General features: G+C 41.6%; 1 protein-coding gene across 6 annotated transcripts in view; it reads left to right on the forward strand.

Moving 5' to 3' along the window:
* Positions 1-15,734, forward strand: part of OSBPL5 (oxysterol binding protein like 5) — a 177,471-nt gene that overhangs the window by 146,982 nt on the left and 14,755 nt on the right. For all 6 annotated transcript variants that reach the window (XM_032690058.1, XM_032690052.1, XM_032690053.1 and 3 more), the window contains 6 exons: positions 2,008-2,179; positions 7,292-7,511; positions 11,275-11,459; positions 12,826-12,907; positions 13,493-13,591; positions 15,396-15,492. In XM_032690058.1, the coding sequence (XP_032545949.1) occupies positions 2,008-2,179; positions 7,292-7,511; positions 11,275-11,459; positions 12,826-12,907; positions 13,493-13,591; positions 15,396-15,492 (855 nt within the window). The remainder of the gene's footprint in view (positions 1-2,007; positions 2,180-7,291; positions 7,512-11,274; positions 11,460-12,825; positions 12,908-13,492; positions 13,592-15,395; positions 15,493-15,734) is intronic.

A 15,734-nucleotide genomic window follows, 5' to 3' on the forward strand; every position in this document is an offset into this window, starting at 1 on the left:
AAAGCACCTGATTTTACAAGCCCACTGAATATAAAAATATCTTGACATATGCAGCATTTCCAAATGTCAAATAATGCAGTCCTCACTCTGTGGAGCTGGAAAAGAAAAGCAAAGGTAAAGGCAGAGGTAGGTCAAGGCAGGGAGCCTGAGTAGGAGGGTGCTCTCTTGTGTGGAATAGCCTGAAACAGGAATAGCCTCCATCTTGGTGGGTTTGGGGGACAGGGGATACGTAGGAGGAAGTGGATTTGTGCTCAGCGCAACCATTAGCTCTAATGGGTTATCCATGCAAATCCTCCACAAGGTGAGAAGGGAATAAATCTCTGCATGTAAAGCCTTAATGCAAGAATATTTGTTAAATACAACATAGTGTGAAATCAATTCCAACAGCATTCTATCTTTTATTAACCATTATTTGTGATGTTATTATTAAATCAGAAGCTGATGCTGAAGGAATTTATAGGATGAAATTAGAATAAGTCATGGGCGCTGCAGTGTTTGTGGCTAAATGTTCAAGGGCAATTCTTCAAAGATTTGAGGTATTTTTATTTTTCTGGTGCAGCTTTGTGTCAAAGTAAGTGCTGAAAGGCACACAAATGTATAAATGTGTCTTTATATACATATGTTCTAGAATTTTTTTTAGATTCTCATTGATCTTCCTATAAAGCCATGTTTTGGTCATATAGAAATTGATGGGAGTTCTGCCCAAGAGAACAGCACGTGCTTGATGCTGTGTGATAGAATTGAATGTAGTGGAAAAATTTCCCAAATGCAATCTAGGAATTAATGTGGTCCAGGGAAAGCCTGTTTGCAGCACTTGCCAAAAGTGAGCAAAATCCTTTTGTTTTCTTCACTGCCTCTCAAGCACACTTCTAATTATTGCAAAATGTATTCTGAGAAGTGTAATGAAGAGCTCTGTTTTACATGCTTGAAATCAGAGGATAACTCCCTTGATACTCCAGTTCTCGAATGTTCAGCCAATTTGCAGGTGTCCTGGCCTCATTAATGACTGCACTATAGAAGCAGGCTATTTTTAGGTACTTCCAGGAATACAGGAGCTCCAGCATTGTGGTGGTTAGGCTTTGACACACAGCTTTGTAGGCTTGTACGGATCATTGCAAACAGAGCCGAGGGTCAGCTTGGATTCCCGTGCTTTCCATTTGCTGTCTGTCTGTGAGACTTGTGCAGGCCATAAGGAAATCCAGTGTGGCTGTGCATAGGTACTGCAGTTTGTCTTGTCTCTGTGCCATGCTTAAAGCTGCAAAACAGACCCCTCAGGTTAAGATATTTTGTGATAAGATAAGAAAAAATGATGTTCCACTCAGATTATCTGATGGACTAGGCAGAGAGAAAGAATGAAGAAAAGGAAAAAAAATGCAGAGAAAGAGGAAGATGACCAGCCTGACAAGCAGCTCTCTCTAGTCTTAATCACTCTGGCAAATATTGACCATCCTGCATCTTGATTGGGATGATTGTTACTGCAGCACTACACCCTGTGTGGGACCCCTGAGCAGGCTGCAGTTCAGTGATCCCAGACTAAGCAGGAATCACTCCTGCACAGCACAGTGGCTCAGTATCTATTGGGTAGTGTGTGTGGTGGGGATGGCAAATGCTGAACATGTTTTTGGGGTCTATTACTTGCAGACACGAGTTGCTAGGGGGTTTGAAAGCACCATACCCGTATGCATTTCCTGCATCTCAGACTGAATCAGAAAGGGGCAAAAGGATATGAACAAGTTCATGTCTTAGAAGAAGAGATGTTATTAGAGAAGAGGAAGTTGGATGAGTTTCCCACTGTATTACCAATGCAGATGTATTACTCATGCAGCCACTAAACCACACCATTTCTGGCAAGATAACCTAGGGATTATTTATAGGAAGACTATACTGTACACAGTGGCCTCCTGAATTATAATGAGCTTTACTCCTAGGCAAGAAGCTTTTGAGAAGCAATGCATGAATTGTCTTACTTACTCTCCTATGCTTAAATAATTATTTTTGTTTTGACAGGCCGATGCTGGCTGGATGCTTTGGAACTTGCCCTTCGTTGCTCCAGCCTCTTCCGTCTCAGTGCCTCCAAGCAGGGAAAGGATGGAGAAATGAACTGCTCGAGTGATTCTGCGCATGCGGGGATCAACCACCTCTTGCACACAAGTGCTATGTCAGACCAGGAGTTCTTCCAGTAAGATGGGGCTGTCACTTCTTAGTGCACAGAGAGGTGTTTTATGGCTCAAACTTTAGCACAATCTAGCCAGAGTCCACTAAGGGAACCTGTTTAAAAACCAGCCTGTATATTCTGCTGCTTGCGTTCCTCACTAATATATGGGCTTGGTGCATATGAGGTTTGTTGCCACGTAATGCTTGAGCACACAGACTGGGGGGAGCCTCAGCTGTGTTCATTTGTACATAAACAATAACCAGTTTTCTTCTATCCCCTGCTTGGGCCAAAATGGTGTCTGGAGATGCTGGCATGAAAAATGGCTTGCCTGAGTAAAGATTGCAGAATCTAGCTGCTAGAGCAGACCTGCAGTTACACAGACAAGTTACTAACAATGTCTGTGTGTTGCTAGTACATATGGCTCTGAGACTGATCTATTTTTTAATAATGTGTTCTCTTTCCTAATAATACTGTGTCATAGTCAGCAGAGTGCACACACTGCATACTTATTTTTATAATTACTTTCTCTCTCTACAGGGGTTTTGAGTGGTGTCCAGTTTCTTCCTTGATGCATCAGATAAATTTTTATATAAGCCTCCTTTCTATTCATATTCCTGGTGTTACTGCAGCATTTTGGAACAACCCACATCAAAGCTCTGTAGGCATTAAAAACCCCCAGGCCTTTCTGTTGCTTATAGCTGAATAAGCAACTTCAAAAATCTTTCTGGTATAGACATTTGGCCTTTGGAGTGGGAACTGGGAGGGGTAGTGTCTATTTCTAGTTCTGCTGATTCAAATTTGATTTTTAAGGCTCACAGCAATGCACCATTGGTTACGCAGTTTTCAGGGTAGCAATTCTTGCAGTCTGCAAAGATGAAGCCTTGCACAGTGGGACCTCATCTTTAAGTGGTTTTCTTAGGCTCTGTTATAACAGCAGGGGTCTCAGTCCTGTTCAGAGTGTGAAGGTATCTCTGGTCCCATGGGACCGAAGGGGTGGCAGCATTTTGGTCTGACCTGTGCCCTGAAAGGCTCTGGTATTCCCAGTGTGTATTGTCCAGTCCTGTTGTTTGGGTTTTTAGTTAGAATGTGAAGAAGAGCTTTACTGAAGAGCAATGGAAGAAGAGAAGGAAATCTGATGTGTTACCAGGTCATGTGCCCTGGTATTTATAAATTCTATTGCTTCTATTGTTCTTGGGCTTCTTCCATTAATACTTTGCTTTCTAATTTCTTTCTGCCTAAGAGAGAGTCTCTGTGCTCGCTGTGATAAGGAATTCAGGAATGCAGTGGACTTATTTTTCAGTTGATGGATGTGTGTACAGAAATACACATAATATTAAAATAGAGCCTGTGGCACTGAGAACATTCAGGCAAACCATGGCTACTATAAGGAAGTGCAGAAGATAGAGTTAAAACTGTATTAAAGTATTTCTTCAAAATATGATGTGTGAATGACGCTTAAATGTGCTTCTATTTCACTTCTTAGTAGTTCAACATTAAAAACCCTCTTGAATTATGAGTCTCAGCAATACTAGTACACATGGCAGAGTTTTCAGCAGGACAGAGTACCCATAAGTGGAATCAGATTTTTGTGATAGGCTCAAATCTTAGCTCAGTCTGATTCAAATCGGGTGGTCGTCTGGACACTACACTGTTTTTTCTGAGTCCTAACACTGTTTTGAATGTGTACCCCAGTGCTCAAAGCCCAGGGGAGTTTGATGGTTGCAGGATAGGGGCTGACTTGCTCTGATCCCTGGAGGAATAAAGAACGTTTAAATAAGGGAGAACACAAAACCCAAGACGTGCAAGTGCTGAGCAGAGGGTTTTTGGTTGCCAGTGACAGTGACTTCCTCACAGGGATTCAATCATTCTAATTAAATACTTTCCCTACAGGGAATCTTACCAATTAAATTGGCATGCTGTTGTTAGGGGGCCAGTTAATTACATTTAACTCTATCTTCAAATTAGCCAAACTACTCTGTCAAGAACAGAAAAAGAAAGGGGAGATGATGGATATTATAGGGAGAACAAAACCCCCTTGGGAGCTGGCAAAGGCGCATTTTCTGTTGAGCCAAAGTTACATTTGTCTGCTGGCTGATTTGCTCTTTTCCTGCTGGGAAACAAATCAAGATTATACAGTGATTTTAAAATCCATGTCTTAGTAGCATATGAAAATGACAGAGAGAGAACAGTGCAAGTGAATCAAAGGCTCAAGTACTGTGTAAATTGTTGATTTTAGACAAGAGACCTTTAGGCACCAAGGACTCTTCTTTTTAATATGAGGTTGCATTTCTTGTGGCTTCCATGTCTTATCTCCAGCAACTCCAGGAATCTGGCTGGTTACTTGTTTGATAGGAGCTTAAGTTTTTTCTTTGCTTTGTGTAGAAGAGTGGTATTAAATCCAAAAAAGTCCTGGTCAGTGACTGATGTTTCCAGGAATGCCACTAAAGGAATAAAGCACTGGTTTAAGACAACTCCAATATGCTGAAATGGTAAATTAGTCGTGAAGAATTTCAGGCTATTCACATTCATGATGGAAATCCAGTGATGACTTTTAGCATAGTTATTCCCTCCCAGCTTTTACAGTCTGATTCAAATCCCATTGGAAGCCCCTGGGAAGTCTTTACACTGATTTTATTTCAAGCTCATGATGTGGCTTTTGTTTTTAGGATATCATACGTATTCAGTGATAATTCTGTTTGGAGGAATAGAATAGCCTGGCTACATTTCAAATTTGTTCCTGAGAATGAGGAGCATCTGTTTTCCCTTTGATTCCCCAGAGTGGCTCCTTTGCTCTGGATGTGTTAAGTCTTGCCTTGTTTGTGGCTGGTGGGTAATCAGTCCACAGCTGAGTGAACTTTCATGTGAATTTATTTCCCACTTGGACTAAATCTGAAATCCTTGAAAAATAATAGGGAGGTCAGAGGAAACAGAAAATAATCACTTATTCCACTGAAACTTCAAATATTTCTCAAATGTGCAGCATTTGAGAAAAACACTTGCTCTTCTTACAAATGTGAGATAGAAACAAGGGCTACTTCTCAGCCATGAACCAAAAGCCTTGTAATGCGCTGGTTTTCAAGCATTTTTATCCCATGGAGAAAACTTTCACTACGTAAAGGGAGCAAAGCAACCACAGGCAAAACTCACATATTTAGCTGATCATTGAAAAAATAAGAAATAAATTAGGTGTTTAAATGATCAGCAACTAATAACTTCCTGAACCTACCATCCAGGAAGTAGCTGTGGTGAGGAATCATGGGATAATCTCCCTAGACAGCTCTCACCTCATCTTCTTTCTCTTTTATTATCTCAAACTAATGTATGCATGATCTGTGCATCTGGTGTATTTGGTTATCAGTCATTATATTTGCTGGTTGCTGGCTAAAATAGAGAAGTAACATCCTGGCACTAGAATGATGAATATATGTAATGTCTAATAGCAAATTATTAGTGCTGATCATTGACTCTCTGATTTATGATCTTAGTTTTACTATACAGTACAACTGTAAATTAAAAAACCTCGTGGTTTGTATATACATATACACACATAGCCCTATATGCAGACATACCTACAGTTACAAATGGAATGAAAAGAAAGATTTTCTAAAGGCACAGAAAGCTGTAGATGACACTTTCAAAAGAACTCTAGAAACTGAGCTCCTCCAGAAACTAAGCTGTAACTGTTGCAGTGTGGCTTGCTTGGCAGTTAAAAATCATGAACTTATTTCAGTGCATAGTTGGAAGATGAGATCTTCTGAAAAGCTGATGCCAGTTCTGTGTTCTGATTCTTCTGTTGTTTTTTGTGGGGTTTTTTAAGTTAATCTGGCTCTACCTAGCAATGCCTAATTATCTTAAAAAGAAAAAAAAAAAGAAAGAGAAGAAGACCAAGGGATGGGAACTTTCAGCATTCATCTCTAATAAAAATTGGAACAAGCCCAGAATGGGCAGAGAAAAAGCCCATCATGGAGAGACTTCAAGCTTGACAGAACATTCCTGTGTACTGAGGAAAGAAATCTTGCTTTGAGAGGGAAAAGGACTACAGGAAGTTACAAAGATCCAGGGCCTTTTTAGATCATCTGAAACCCCTTGTATAGGAAACCTTTTTTTATTGCTCTGAGTGCAATTTTGCATGAGAACTTGAGTAAGAAATTTTCAGAGGAAGAACAAGCTGAAAAGCTCAGCACATGAGAGCAATGCTAGGCCATGAAAGAGGTAAAGTGTGTGCAAAGACATATATGAATAGGGAAAACTGAAGCTTGTGCTAAATATCACTTTTAAAAGTGGACAGTTAGTGAATACTTCTCAGCACCTGACCTCTGGTCCATGTAATCATGTTTGCCATCTGTCATATGAAATGCATCTGCTTTTTCAAAGGAGAGAGAGAATTTTTGGCATTCTCCCCATTCTCTAAAGCCTGGATCACTGAGCATGAAGTTTGCTACATCTTTCATACTTTCCTTTGGATGCTCTTACAATTTGAATCTTCTTCTTACATGTAATTGTCCAGTCCATGCTTTCAATTCAGTTCTTCTACACAGCATTGTCTGTGGAAAGCCCATTCCCCAGGTTAGTCTGGTGGGTGAAGGAGGGATGTGTGTGTGTGAAAATACTTGCTTTTATTGATTTTTAAATTTGTCTTTTCTAGTGTAGGGCTGACTTAGGACCACCCTGTTGAAATAAAGTAGCAGTAGTACCAAAAAGAAAATGTATCTCATAGTGTCATATTTTTCCTGTATGCTACAGTCCACTGATTTGCTTCTGTAAAGGGAAAGATCTCTCCTGACTGACGCTTTAGTTCTCTAATCAGCAATGTAAAGTTGTCAGTGCGTGCTCTCTATCCCTCTGGTGGGTGTGCTCCCATGCAGAGCCAGTGGCAATTCTGTGTAAGGATGGGTAAGTGGAGCTGTGTGGTGTGGCACATTTTGAGAAGTGCAGTTTGGAGGGGAAAATTTTGATGGAAAATATCTCTCTGTTTCTGTGATAAAACCCCTGTTATCCAGGAAATCAATGTCTGAGACACTCCTGGGCTGCACACCCTACTGTGAGTCCCGCGGGTGTTTTTATCGTGTCTAAAAGGCCTTAAATAATGTGGCTTTATAAATCAAATTGAAGCAAGTAACGAACTGTGTGTTGCAGTTTGAATGAATCAGCCCTGGAGAACAACCACCATTTGGAAAACGATGCTTTTTCGGACAAGTCGGAGAGAGACAACGTAGAAGAGTCGGAGAATGAAACACATGAGAACAGTCGGAAGACAAATGAAAGTGAGAGTGATCAGTCAGAAATACATGGAGAGGTCTCTCCGGGAAGGAAAGGGACCACTTACATTGAGCAGATCTATGAAGAATTTGGGGAGGTAAAAAAAAAAAAAAAAAAAATTGTTTGCTCCCTGTTTCTGTTAAAATGTATCTGTTCACGGTATTTGTCATTCAGCCTTCTAGATGTATGGCAGGTAACAGCCAACTTTGTGAGTTCCAGTGTTTTACAGATAAAGCAACGCACAGTTTTCTGCTAAATTATGTTGAATTATCATGTGCTTTAATAATTATGCATTATGAGCAGCAGCTCTGCTACTGTGCTTTGGCGTGTTTCCAACATCAGCGATTGCTGTAACCAGTTATTGCATTAAAGAGCTGCACAGCACTGGCACATTTGTGGAGCCAGCAGGAGGGGGAATTATTATTCTGGGCATGTGTCCAGCCAATTGGGGTGCTCAGTCCTTGCGTGATACAAAATATGATACTTTCCTTTTTTTATTATGCATGGAACATCCTTTTTGTGTGTCTGAATGGAGCGTTCGAGCCACTTGATTGCTAAATGACAGTTGCTTGTTGGAAAGTCATTTCTCATGTCATTTAACAGCAGGAGGATGCATTTCTTCCATATAAGAGCCTTTGTTAGCTGGATGTCGCTGTGACACCCCTGAGGAAGGCAGTGGTAGAGAGCTGGGCCAGCCAAGTGTGTTGTTTGAGAATTGGTCTGAGCAGGCAGCAGAGGAGCTCTGCTCCAGTGCTGGGAGAGCTCTGAGCACTCCCTTGCTAATTGCTTTGAACAAGGAAGCTAAGGTCTTGTTGATGCTTCAAAGAAATGCACTGCTAGAAAGCTATTTCTTTCCTAGAATCACAGAATTACAGAGTAATTTAGGTTGAAAAAGACCCTTAGGATCAACTAGTTCAACCATTAATCCAGCATAGCCACGTCCACCACTAAACCATGTCACTCAGCACCACATCTACATGGCTTTTAAATGCCTCCAGAGGTGGTGACTCCACCATAATCTATTCCAGGCCTGTTCCAATGCCTGACAATCTTTTCAGTGAAAATTTTTTTATAATATCGAATCTAAACCTCCCCTGACATAACTTGAGGCCACTTCCTCTTCTCCTATTGCTTGTTACCTGGGAGAAGACACCAACACTCACCTCTCTACAGCTTCCTTGCAGGTAGTTGTAGAGAATGATAAGGTCTTCCCTCAGCCTCATTTTCTCCAGGCTAAACAACCCCAGTTCCCCAGCTGCTCCTCACAGGAGTTGTGCTCCAGCCCCTTCACCAGCCTCTGATTCTCCTCTTTCAATGTTTTCCTGACAGTGTACTACTAATATTGAGGAAGCAAATATAGTTAAATATATCCTAATTACACCCAACTCCTCTTTTGTGCATTTTTCCCCTCAAATCCCCCTGCAGACACACAGCAAATGAGAGCTGGGTTCAAACAGGGAATTTTGAATATAGATGAGCAGCAGCAAATAAGCAGCAGCAAAATGAAAGCAAACTTAATTTCTGTCAGCTGCTTATTCTGAAATGGCCTTTTGGCACATGACAAACTTGTCCTAGAAATGTTGGTAGGGTAGGGTGATATTTTGGTGTTTGAACAAGCCTTACAGCCAGCACTGATATGTGTATGTGGGTGTTGGGTGTGAGAGAGAGATTTCTGCAGTTTTACATTAAAATAAAAAAAGATGCGCTACAAACCAACTGGAAAGGACTAAATTTCTGTTGTAGAATGACACTTTGTGCAGCATTAAGTAAGATTAGCTGTAGTGTGACTGCTCAGGCAGAGGTAACATCTGATGGACTTCCAAAAAGAACTGTCGTGTAGCCTTGACCACCACTGGGTGTTTTGTTAGATTTCTGTTGTTGGCCAAGAGATGGTGCTGTTGTCACCTGGGACACACAGGTAGGACTGGTTGTTGAGTCTGATCCCACTGGTGAGAGTACTAGAGAGAGAAGCAAGTTGTTGTATGCAATGAGGTAGCTTTTCTCAGCAGTGGGCGCAGATGTATCAAGGTAAACACGTGCCAGTGAAGTCACATGTCAGCTTAAACTGAAACTGCCTCTCAGCCTTTGTGTACAGTTTGGGTGTGGCAGGGCAAAGGTCACGAACTGGCACTGTTAAATTTTCAGCTTGGCTTCGAGAGCTCATCTGAAATGTGTGCACGTGTGCAGGTGCATCTCTATGCTTTGAAAGGCGTGTGCTTCTGCAGTTGATGTTTCAGCTTCGCCTTGTTTGCAGTAGGAATGTGAAGGCAGAGACAGTTGTCAGAAGGACTTTGAGATTGCAAAAGTTGGTCTAGAATATAAAATAGATACCTCAGTACATAGGTTGATAACCTAGAACCCCTTTTTTTCGGCCAAGATTTTAGTTTTAATGAATTATAAAAAGGGTTATTGAGGATGATGTATTTATTTCAGGGGAAAGCAAACAGAAATTACTTGAAGTCGTTTGTGTCCCCCTGCACCTTTTCCTATTTGTGTTTTCATCCATCCCTGGTGCAGTGATTTATTCTGCAGAGTAATACCTTGTCCAGCAATTTCAACATGGCATAAATTTACCTTGCCAATACCTGCACACTTGAGAACCTGGATAAAAAAATGAGAGTTCTGACAGACCCATGTGTAAGCCCTAGATGATGCTGTGGTATGTCATTTCTTCTTGGAGGTTCAAGCTGTGTGTTGCATCAGACTGTCAAAATAAGAATGGTACAATAATGGAAAAACACTTAAATGAAAAAAGCTTTGTTGTTCCTGAGTCTGAAATTCTCTCAGCCTGCAAGCCCTGTATGACTATTACACTGACTATGACTATAGGGCTGATTGATGGTCAAAAAGGTGGTACTGGAAATGCTCAGGTGATGAAAATAAATGTTGAGTGATTTACACCACCTACAAGTCCTATTGGGATATGCTGTGTCCTCTACTAAATTGAAGTCCATTTCAGAAGTGGATCTGTGGGTTTTTTGTCATAGAAATCTCTTGCCTAAAGTCAGTAGTCGTAAGTCTAAGCCTAGGTGTTCTCTTTCACTGTTAAATTATGATGCCTAGAATGCATTCAAATGACATTCGTATTTGAAAATTTAATTTTATTTTCCTTCTCTGATGGCTTGAAAGGCCCATTCCTCCATGTTATACATCTCATAGCCCCATTGAATGTATAGGAACTATACAGTTGAAGCTGAAACCACAGCATAATCCCTGCCTTTTTTCACCATTACCCACACTTCTGCTGCAGAGGGCGCTGAGCAGCGTTGTTGGGTTCTGGAGTTTTTGAGCCTGTCGCCTGTCAGTGGGACCTTTACCTACTGACACACCAGTTTGTCTTGTTTTGAAATTGGAGACCTGCTTCCATTCTCTGTTGATTACTTGTTTGTCTCCTAAAATTTTCTGCACATATAATAGTATATCTTACAGTCTCTCATTCGCTGAGAATGGGACTGAGAGGAGCTTCTTATGTGCATCCCACCAGGCCACAGTGATGCTGTAACAGCCTTGGGCATGTTCACACCTCCTGAGGACCTGAAGTGCAGAGTCCTTTTGGTAAATTTTGGGCCAAGTTGGCCCATTGCAGTCCTGAGGTGTGTGGAGACAGTGGCTCAGGAAGGAGCACCCTGCCTTGTAACAACTTTCACAGATGCCCAGGGCTTTCTGTACCACTCACTTTACTGCTCTGGGGATTCATTTCTACTGAGACATAGCTGATGTCTCTTTGTGATGGTGTAGGTGAGTATTCACCCTTGTGCCAGGGCCAAGTATGCCTGGGTGAGCTTAGACCTGCCAGGTAAATATGCCCATGAGAAATAGTTTTCCTGTTTCTGCCCTGAAGTTCCCTTTTCCCATTGTAGACAGGTGAATCGTCTCAAACAGAAACAGTCTCTGAGGAGAACAAGAGCCTGATGTGGATCCTGCTGAAGCAGCTGCGTCCTGGCATGGACCTGTCACGGGTGGTGCTGCCCACCTTCATCCTGGAGCCACGCTCGTTCCTTAACAAACTCTCTGACTACTACTACCATGCTGACCTGCTTTCCCAGTAAGCAGCATGAAGAGTGTGCCTGACCTGGACACTTTTTTTATATTTGTGAAAATATGTGTTGGTATGCTTGAAAAGCTCCCAAATAATACCTAGGTCGCTGGGTTCAACATAGACCAAGCCAGGCACCATCTGCAGTGACTTTTTAAAGATAAACTGCTGACAGTGAGGGGCGAGAAAGGGAAAATTAAACTCCAGGCAAAACTACTTTTGCACTGCACATATTTGCCAGCACTGGCTGGAACTGATGGGGATTCAGCTGATGCCTTTGAGTGTCTCACAACAGAACTGTGCCACCTCCTGGTGTACTCATGTACAGAGGGGAATAGGACAGAGAGTGAACGGAAGGGTCAAGCACTTCTGCCCCCAAAAGCAATATAATTATGTTGGTTGATAAACATGTTTTAAAACCCTTAATGAGAGAGGCCTGCTGGGAGCAGCAGAGTAGAAAATAGGAAATGTTATGCTTCCAGATAGGACCTGCCTTCTCAATGAGATATGCCTGGTGGATTGTGAAACTACTGTGTGCAATATTCTAATAGCAGTACTATTTACTCAGTGCAGTTATTCCACCGCATCTGGCTAATTATAAAACTGTGGCATTTTCAAGCTTTGTCTGTGGTATTTGTAACATCTGAAGTTCAGGAAGTGGTTCTCCTCAGTGCTGAGATCTAAGAACACTTTGAGAGTTTTGGAGGTTTTGTTAAATAAACCTCTTTGTGGTACGGATGATCCTTCTAAATTTTACAATAACTTATCCAAGTTGATTTTTAAATCTGATTAAATGGTTGGAAATACCAGGAACTCCATTGTTCATGTTTACTTCCTGCTTCGTCTTCGAGATGTTGGATGAGGTGACCTTTAAAAGTCCCTTCCATCCTAAAGTATGAGATCTCAAAGTGGGATAGAGGCCTTATAGCACACCACCTTTAAACATCTTTCAAGGAAGAGGGAAACAAAGCAAAAGAGACAAAAATAGAATTGTCTTTGATTTTGGTGGCATAGGTATTACTGGTTTTATGACTCACAGTGTACTGTTAGCTCTGACTAAATGCTACTGTGAGTGGCAGTCCCACATTAACGTACTTGAATGTCCAGTCAAACCCAATACACTCCAGAAATATTTTTAGCCTTTCTCTAGGAGTACAGGGCAAGGTTTGCCACCTTTTAATAGTTTATTTTTGTGTTGTATGATATGTGCTACTAAAAAACCTATTAGTTCTGCTGGCGGATACCTTTGTCACTGGCAGCAGCACAGAACCCTTTAGTTCTGGGGAAATACTGTTCAAAATAATGTTATTATACTGGTAAGAAATGAATGTGATGTGTGACTGGTATAAAGAGCATTTTATATTCTCTTTTGCAGGGCTGTCCTTGAAGATGACCCGTACACTCGAATGAAGCAGGTTTTGAGGTGGTATCTGTCCGGCTTCTATAAGAAGCCAAAGGTAAAAGGAGGCATGAAGTTCAGGTTGTAATGGCCATTGCAATCTTCTGCATGGTTATGTATTTCTCTATTGCCTCTGCTTTGACAATTTACCTCTTCTGTTGTTCAGAAGGCTTTGACCATTACTTTTAAAACTGAAGTTGCATTTGGTTTCAGAGTAGACAGTGAATGCAAAATAGTGTTGATCAACCTCAGAGTCTTTGCACTGGACAGTTAGAAGGCAAAACTAGTCATTAACAAGTAACATGTCCTGGGATGCAAGATTTTCCCTTTGTTGAAAGCTTCTCTTTTCAGGCCTGTTAGTACCACTATGCCATGTTTCCACATCATTATGCACCTGCTACGTATAGTAGCAGCAATAATAAGGTTTGATCATCTTGTAAGGCTTTGATCAGGCAGTATTAAATATTAAATTGGTGAGAATAGCAGATTAATCCATGGCTCAGATTAAAATATTAGATTAGGAGAATAGATGTAAGCTAGTTTAAAACATCAGGGAGAAAATTATTATATTGTTTTGTGGCCATTTGTAGAGTTGTATTGCAAATCTTCATTTGTAGCAGGTTATGATTACTTGGTTTTTCAGGGAATAAAAAAGCCATACAACCCTATTCTGGGAGAGACATTTCGCTGCTGTTGGTTTCACCCTCAGACGAACAGTCACACATTTTACATAGCAGAACAGGTAAGTTGCTTTACTTGTATGCTCTGGTGTTGCAAACTGCAACCTCTTTGCACCTCCATGCATAGAAATACATCTCACCCTAGGAGAGGAACTTGAAGCTTTGTGTAAATATCCAGAGCAGGACATGCGGTAAACTGGTTGCTGATCTTTTTTCTTTTCAGATTTACAGAAGTTATGTGAGGTCTGGTAGGTACTCAAGACCATAAAAGCAGGTGTCCCATATATATAACATCAGCTTCCTCAATAAAGACCTTTTCTATGGGATTCTGTCCTACTGTTTTCTTATTGTTGATAAAATGTGTGTTGTTTTACCTCTGTCAAAAGGGGCAATAGAACACACAAATTCTTCTGTCTTTTATTGCTAAACTTTCTATAATGATTTTAATAGGAGTAAATTGAGGGCTTATCTCTATGTCTTTGTGAATAAACGAAGGGCAGAGATCAAAAGTAAACTGGCCTGAGAAAATGTACTTCGACAGTTTCAGTGTTAATAAAGGGATAGAATCATAGAATCAGCTGGGTTGGAAGGGACCTCCGAGATCATCAAGTCCAACCCTTGATTCACTACCGCTGCGGTTACTAGACCATGGCACTAAGTGCCACATCCAGTCTCTTTTTAAAAATCTCCAGGGACGGAGAATCCACTGCTTCCCTGAGCAGCCCATTCCAATGTCTGACCACACTCTCTGTAAAGAAATTCTTTCTAATATCTAACCTAAACCTCCCCTGGCACGACTTGAGACCATACCCTCTTGTCTTGCTGATAGTTGCCTGAGAAAAGAGACCAACCCCCACCTGGCTACAACTTCCTTTCAGGTAGTTGTAGAGAGTGATGAGGTCTCCCCTAAGCCTCCTCTTCTCCAGGCTGAACATCCCCAGCTCCCTCAGCCTCTCCTCACAGGACTTGTGCTTGAGTCCCTTCACCAGCCTCGTTGCTCTTCTCTGCACCTGCTCCAGCACCTCAATATCCTACCTGAACTGAGGGGCCCATAACTGGACACAGTACTCCAGGTGTGGCCTCACCAGCACTGAGTACAGGGGAAGAATCACTTCCTTGGACCTGTTGGCCACACTGTTCCCAATACAGGCCAGGATGCCATTGGCCTTCTTGGCCACCTGGGCACACTGCTGGCTCCTGTTCAGCTTCCTGTCAATCCAAACTCCCAGCTCCCCCTCTGCCTGGCTGCTTTCCAGCCACTCTGTGCCCAGCCTGTAGCACTGCATGGGGTTGTTGTGGCCAAAGTGCAGGACCCGGCACTTGGCCTTGTTGAACCTCATCCCGTTGGAATCAGCCCAACTCTCCAACCTATTCAGGGCCCTCTGCAGGGATCTGAGAACCATGTGGACTTTGCTAAAGAGACTCCCTCTTTCACATGCACTTTTTTCCTATTTAATCAGATAATTTTTGCTTTGCTAAAATTTTTATTTTAGCCACTGCATTCATTTTATGGAGGCTATTCAAATGCTGGCCAAAAGTTCTGCACTGTTCATTTATTGTGTTGAAAATCTGACACTCTACCTGTTGGCCTAAAGTGATCTCACACGTACAAGCTCAAGAAAATACAGGGTGGGGGAAAAATTTAGATATTTAACGTTCTCATATGTAATGAGGACAGGTATCATGTTACCTCCTTTAACATGGAGGTTATGGTGCAGATAGAGCTTAGTCCTGCAACCTCTGTCTTGTGCTCTCCCTGGAGTCTGTGAGGTTGTGTGTGCACCCACCTCACTGTAAAAATAAATTTTTACAGTTATTTAGCCTGTAAAACCTGCTCTGAATGACCTCTGCCTATTTTTATTCTAGGTCTCCCATCATCCGCCAGTGTCAGCTTTTCATGTCAGCAATAGGAAGGATGGATTCTGCATTACTGGCAGCATTCTAGCTAGGTCCAAGTTTTATGGTAAGGCATTAAGTTTAAGCATCTCCCAGGTAATATTGTGGCATTGGTTTTCATTTGTTTTTCAATCACTCCTGAGTGCGTTGAGAGTTAAGATCAAAGAAATGCTTATAAGATCCAGCATCAGGATAGCCTAATTCCTTGTCTTGGCTCTCATAGGTTTTCCCCATTTCCACCATTCCAGTGTGAAACCACACTGATATTAAAAAAAAAAAAAAAAAAACAACAAACCAGATAGAAAGATT

Source organism: Chiroxiphia lanceolata, chromosome 6 (genome assembly GCF_009829145.1).
Source record: "Chiroxiphia lanceolata isolate bChiLan1 chromosome 6, bChiLan1.pri, whole genome shotgun sequence".
In the NCBI taxonomy this organism is placed as follows: Eukaryota; Metazoa; Chordata; class Aves; order Passeriformes; family Pipridae; genus Chiroxiphia; species Chiroxiphia lanceolata.